The 5,729-nt window shown below is 42.8% G+C and overlaps 1 protein-coding gene across 2 annotated transcripts in view; it reads right to left on the reverse strand.

The window, feature by feature from the left end:
- CIAPIN1 (cytokine induced apoptosis inhibitor 1) overlaps window positions 1–5,729 on the reverse strand; it is a 17,501-nt gene that overhangs the window by 8,222 nt on the left and 3,550 nt on the right. The window contains exons 2-4 of one of the 2 annotated variants that reach the window (XM_003792570.3): window positions 3,551–3,733; window positions 2,749–2,901; window positions 711–787 (exon numbers count right to left, since the gene is read on the reverse strand). In XM_003792570.3, the coding sequence (XP_003792618.1) occupies window positions 711–787; window positions 2,749–2,901; window positions 3,551–3,707 (387 nt within the window). In that variant the 5' untranslated portion in view covers window positions 3,708–3,733. Of the gene's footprint in view, window positions 1–710; window positions 788–2,748; window positions 2,902–3,550; window positions 3,737–5,729 lie in introns of both variants that reach the window. The other variant, XM_023514780.1, reaches the window with a different exon arrangement.

The raw sequence follows: 5,729 nt of genomic DNA on the forward strand, positions 1-5,729 counted from the left end.
GCCGTCATTGTTGTTTGGCGGGCCCGGGCTGGGGATTCGAACCCGCCACCTTAGGTGTATGTGGCTGGCGCCTTAGCTGCTTGAGCCACAGGCGCCAAGCCGGTAAACTGAATTTTTATTATCATTCCTTATTTTAATAAACACAGAAAACCTTGGCTAAAAAGGAAAAATAAGGAAGGGCCAGCATAAGGAACCATGTAATAGGTCCATGGTGCAGAGTATCAGGGTATAACATTCCCTTTCCCACGCCCAACAAAATTCACCTTTCACCTCCACTGGATTCTCAAAAATGGAATTTTCCCTCCAACATCCTCCCGCCTCCAAAAATGTGAGGCTGATAAGGTGACAGCGTAGCACCTTTGCATCCTATGGCTTTGAGTTCCTTAAGAGACGGGTGTTGGAAGCAGCAGAGCTGCTGCTGCCCCTGCCTCAGCTGTCACTAACAGTGAGACGAGTACTGAGGAGACCGGAACAAGCTCCAATCCACAAGGGCTCCAGCTGAGTCTCTTCAAAGGAGACTTATTCCCAGTGGTTTTGCCCTTAAGACATCATATATCTCACATGCATGGCATTCCTTGTTTTCTGGTCCAAGCGGTACTGACCACCTCACCTGCAGGGCTGTTTTTTCCCCTAGTTGTTCTGACAAGGAGACTGAGGGTTTGTCACCCAACGTTTAAATTCATAGCAGAGAATACTGTCTACAAACGTACCTCTTTCACTTCCACAAGACCAGAAAGAGTCAGGGCTGAACACAGTTTGGATGCTGTCTTCACTTTGCTATTGTTAACTGCCAAGAGGAAAATCCCAATTAGTACTTTCATGGGTCAAAGCAGGTAAGACCCAATCCTATGTGGGTCAGCAGGCACTCAAACAATGATCTGCTTAATGTACAGATGGTTCCGGACTTATGGTGGTTCTAAAGTGATATGCATTCAGTAGAGACTATATTTCAGCAGAGTATTCAATAAAGTACATGAGCTATTCAACACTTTATTATAAAACAGGCCTTGTGTTAGATGATTTTGCCCAACTATTGGCTAATGTAAGTGCTCTGGGCATGCTAAAGCTAGGCTAAGGTAAGCTACGATTTTCAGCAGGTCAGGTGTACTTCTAATTTATGCTATTTTCAACTTGCAATGGGTTTGACAGGATGTTGCCCACTAGAAGTCAAGGAACACCTGTATATATATACACCTATTCTTTGTATTAGTGACAGCATTTTAATTTGACAAATTCTTTTGGCTGTTCAAAGTGCTCTTACTTATGCTCTTAAATGTTATAATTCCATTATTATTATTTTCCTTTTTTGAGACAGAGTCTCACTCTGTTGCCCCAGGTTAGAGTCATAAGCTCACAGCAACCTCAAACTCCTGAGCTCAAGCGATCCTCTTGCCTCAGCCTTCTGAGTAGCTGGAATTATAGGTGTGTACCACCACACTAGCAAATTTTTCTATTTTTAGTAGAGAAGGAGTCTCACTCTTGCTCAAGCGGGTCTCAAACTCCTGAGCTCGAGCAATCCACCTATCTGGGTTTCCCAGAGTGCTAGGATTATAGGCATGAGCCACCATGCCTGGCCTGTAATTCCATTATTACTGTTTCTTATTTCACTTCTTGGAAAACCCTTCTAGTGGCTGTGGGATAATGACTGTGAAAGAGGCTTACAAACTACATAGTACACAGGAATACAGGTATTCTCTCTCAATAGTTCTGACAGAGATGCCGTGTTTAGACACTCAAAATTTGAATTCCTAGCCAAGATGCTGATGGTTGTTATATATAACACACGGTTATATTTTCATATAAACAATAATCACCTTTACACATTTCAAAATACTTTTCATTTCTATTATTTGATGAAATAAATTGCTACATTTTGATTGAAAGTCTAGTGAAAAATGCTGGAAATCTAGAACTGGGCTGAGAGTGGTAGCTCATACCTGGAATCCTAGCACTCTGGGAGGCCCAAGCAGGTGGATTGATCACCTGAGCACACAAGTTCAAGACTAGCCTGAAGCAGAGTGAGACCTCGTCTCTAAAAATAGCCGGGCATTGTGGTGGGTGCCTGTAGTCCCAGCTACTTGGGAAGCTGAGGCAAGAGAATCACTTGAGCCCAAGAGTTTGAGGTTGCTGTGAGCTGTGATGCCATGGCACTCTACCCAGGGCAACAAAGTGAAACTCTTGTCTCAAAATAAAAGAAAATAAAAGAATCCAGAACTAAACCACACTGACAGCTATGGCATTGAACAAAAAAGAGGCTTTTATTTCTTGGACACTGTCATTAGTTTCACATGAATCAGTAATTACCTTATCACTCCCACATTTCCAGCCATTAATTTTAACCTTTTTATTTAGAAATAATTATAGATTCACAGGAAGATCCCCCCACACACAAAAAAAAGTTCAGGGAGGTCTGTGGATGTCTCCCTAATGCTGTAACATTATACACAATTATAGCACAATATGAAGACAAGAAATTGATACTGATAGTCCACAGAGCTTGTCCAGATTTTACCAATTTTTCATGCACTTGTTTGGCAAGGAGTGTAGAGTTCTATGCAGTTTTAATCACATGTGCGATAATCAGGACACACTCATTCCATCACCACAAGGAATGATTTATCCCCCAAAGAGAAGGTTCTATTATAAGAACACCAATCTCCAAATGATGTCTGCTACTCAGGGATATGCAGCAAGCATACCCAAAGACTCACCCCGTCAAACTTGTCTTTCAAGTGAAGAGTTCCTTACCTACAGCTGTCTCTACTGGCTCTTTCAGAAAAAGACATCCACCAGGTCGAAGGATGCGGGCCATCTCTGCCAGTATCTCAGCACTGTGCACAGTGCTGCTTCCTGGGACTACACCCGACAAAATAACGTCAAAGCTAGATTCTTTATGGGCAGCTGAAAAGAAGGAAGACTCTCATCAGCAATCACCTGAGCCCAGCAAGCTCCCAATCCCTCTCAAGCCCCCACAGAGGCCGCAGGCCTTGCCCTGGGAGAATGAACATTGGTGAGTGTTCATCCAAGAAGCTGAATTAAGGAGTTAGCTCTTTAAAAAAATGTGGAGTAGCTACTACAAAACAAAAACATACCTACAGAAATCATCAAGTACACTTTTTTTTTTTTTTTTTTTTGAGACGGAGCCTCAAGCTATTCCCCTGGGTAGAGTGCTGTGGCATCACGCTCACAGCAACCTCCAACTCCTGGGCTCAAGCGAGTCTCCTGTCTCAGCCTCCCAAGTAGCTGGGACCATAGGCACCCGCCACAACGCCTGGCCATTTTTTGGTTGCAGCCATCATTGCTGTTTGGCGGGCCCGGGCTGGGGATTCGAACCCGCCACCTTAGGTGTATGTGGCTGGCACCTTAGCCGCTTGAGCCACAGGCGCAGAGCCATCAAGTACACTTCTAATTCCATTATATCTCAACTGCAAAACAGGTGACCAGCTACTGTCATGTACCACCCAAAGCAAAAACTCCAATATCAAGGAACCACGCAGCACTCCCACCCAAACCCCTCCAGCCCCACAAAGAAACACAGGAAGGTACTTACACTGCAACAACTGGTCGATGTTTTCCACAGATACTCGGCCCTCACTGCCAGTTAACACTTGCAGCTTATCCACCAGATCTTTTAGGGCTTCCACTGGGGATGACAAATCCCAGACCACTGCCACAAAATGACCAGCTGAGATCCCAAAATCTGCCATTTCTGCAGTGCTGATGGACCCAATAACTACTGGCCAAAAGAGAATCAACACCAAGCAGAGAAAAAAAAGGCACAATTTAATCCAGGTGGTATTATCAAAGATGATTAGAATTCACAACCTACGTCCAACCTCCCACTAGGAATGATGAGATGATGTTAGCAATTTTACTGTAGATGCCCAAGACTGAATAAATAAACACATTATCTCTAAGTCTTCATAATCCCAACATTCCTAAAGAAGGCAGGTAGCTTCCTTGGTGAGAATCCTGACTTGGGAGAGTCATGAAAAAGGAATTAAAGTTGAGTAGGGAGGGTGGAGGCAGAAAGATTATTTCTGCTTTGATTTGACACAACTCAGCCTGAACAGAATATGAAAAACACAGGACATCAATTAGTTAACAGTGTGACTCAGCAAGGCAGGCAAATAAATTGGCAGACATAACCCATAATGTTTTTTTTTAAAAAAGAGATAACCACACACAAAATTTGCAAACTGAATATTGATAGTTTCCCTGTAGTCAAAATATAAAAATTCATTCCATTGCATTTGCAATCATCAAGAATATCTACATCTTTCTTAAACATTTAATATTAGCAGCTGAGCGCCTATAGCTAAGTGGTTAGGACGCTGGCCACATGTTCCGGAGCTGGTACGTTAGAATCCAGCCATGGCCTGCTAAACAAACAAACAAAAAATAGCCGGGCATTGTGGCAGGTGCCTATAGTCCCAGCTACTTGGGAGGGTCAGGCAAGAAATCTCTTGAACCCAAGAGTTTGAGTTTGCTGTGAGTTATGACACCATGGCATTCTACCTGAGAGTGACAAAGTGGGATTCTATCTCAATTTAAAAAAAAAAATTGACTTGGCGCTCGTAGCTCAAGCTGCTAGGGTGCCAGCCACATACACGGGAGCTGGTGGGTTCAAATCCAGACCAGGCCGGCCAAACAATGACAACTATAACCAAAAAAATAAAATAAAATAAAATAAATAGCCAGGTATTGTGGTGGGCGCCCGTAGTCCATGCTTGGGAGGCTGAGGCAAGAGGATGGCTTAAGCCCAAGAATTGGAGGTTGCTGTGAGCTGTGACACCACAGCACTCTACCCAGGGTGACAGCTTGAGATGTCTCAAAAACAAAAAACCAAAAAATTAATATTAGCCAGACTATTTAAAGCACCTTACATACACTATCCCATTTGAAACCCAGAACCACCTTAAACTAGATATTATTCCAGTTTACAGACTGAAAACTGAGGAAACTGCCTTTACCCAATCACACTAAGAGCTATGTGGATAAAGAAAGAGCTGGAATTTGAATCTAAATCCTATGGACTGTAAAGCTGCTTTTTTTTTCTCTCTCTTTTGCTTGTACAAAAGGTTTTTATTGGTGGGGGGAGGGAGGAGGCAGAGCAGCACCGAGGAGGAGAGAAGAGAGGGGAGAGAGATAAGGAGAGAGTGGGGAAGAGAAGAGAGAGAGAGAGTAGAGAAGAGCGAGGGGAAAGACAGGAGAGAGAGAGAGAAGGAAGGCAGAGGGAGGTGAGAGAGAGTAAAGCTGCTTTTAATCTACGGAAATTTCTTCCAATGGGTCAACTTTCTCTTCCATTTGATACTCAGGTAAGTATATAATGTGCTCACAATGAAATCGGGTCAAGAGATAGCACTCTACTGAGGTCCCCCTTTCTTTCTTAAACATTAATGACACCAGTTTCTGATAGAAAATAGCTCAAATAAATGAAGCAAAACCAGAAGCTGTGGTAAAGGAACCAAGCGTGGATTCCTCTTACATTGAATACTTCTGACTTCTGCAGAGGTGGCCACCTTAGTGACAATTATGGCACCACAGACACTTTAGGACTGAATTTAAGCCATGTCACTAGACTCTTGCTTGTTAAAAAATGTTCAAGTAACTCTCCTCTTTATCTACAAAACATGCCCATATATTAAATATTAACACTTAAGCATTAAATGCTATAGCACTTTAATTCTGTCGCTCATTTTATAAAGGTTTTCTTTTCTTTTTTTTTT

Source organism: Otolemur garnettii, unplaced genomic scaffold (assembly GCF_000181295.1).
Source record: "Otolemur garnettii isolate 467f Iridium unplaced genomic scaffold, OtoGar3 scaffold00058, whole genome shotgun sequence".
NCBI classification, from domain to species: domain Eukaryota; kingdom Metazoa; phylum Chordata; class Mammalia; order Primates; family Galagidae; genus Otolemur; species Otolemur garnettii.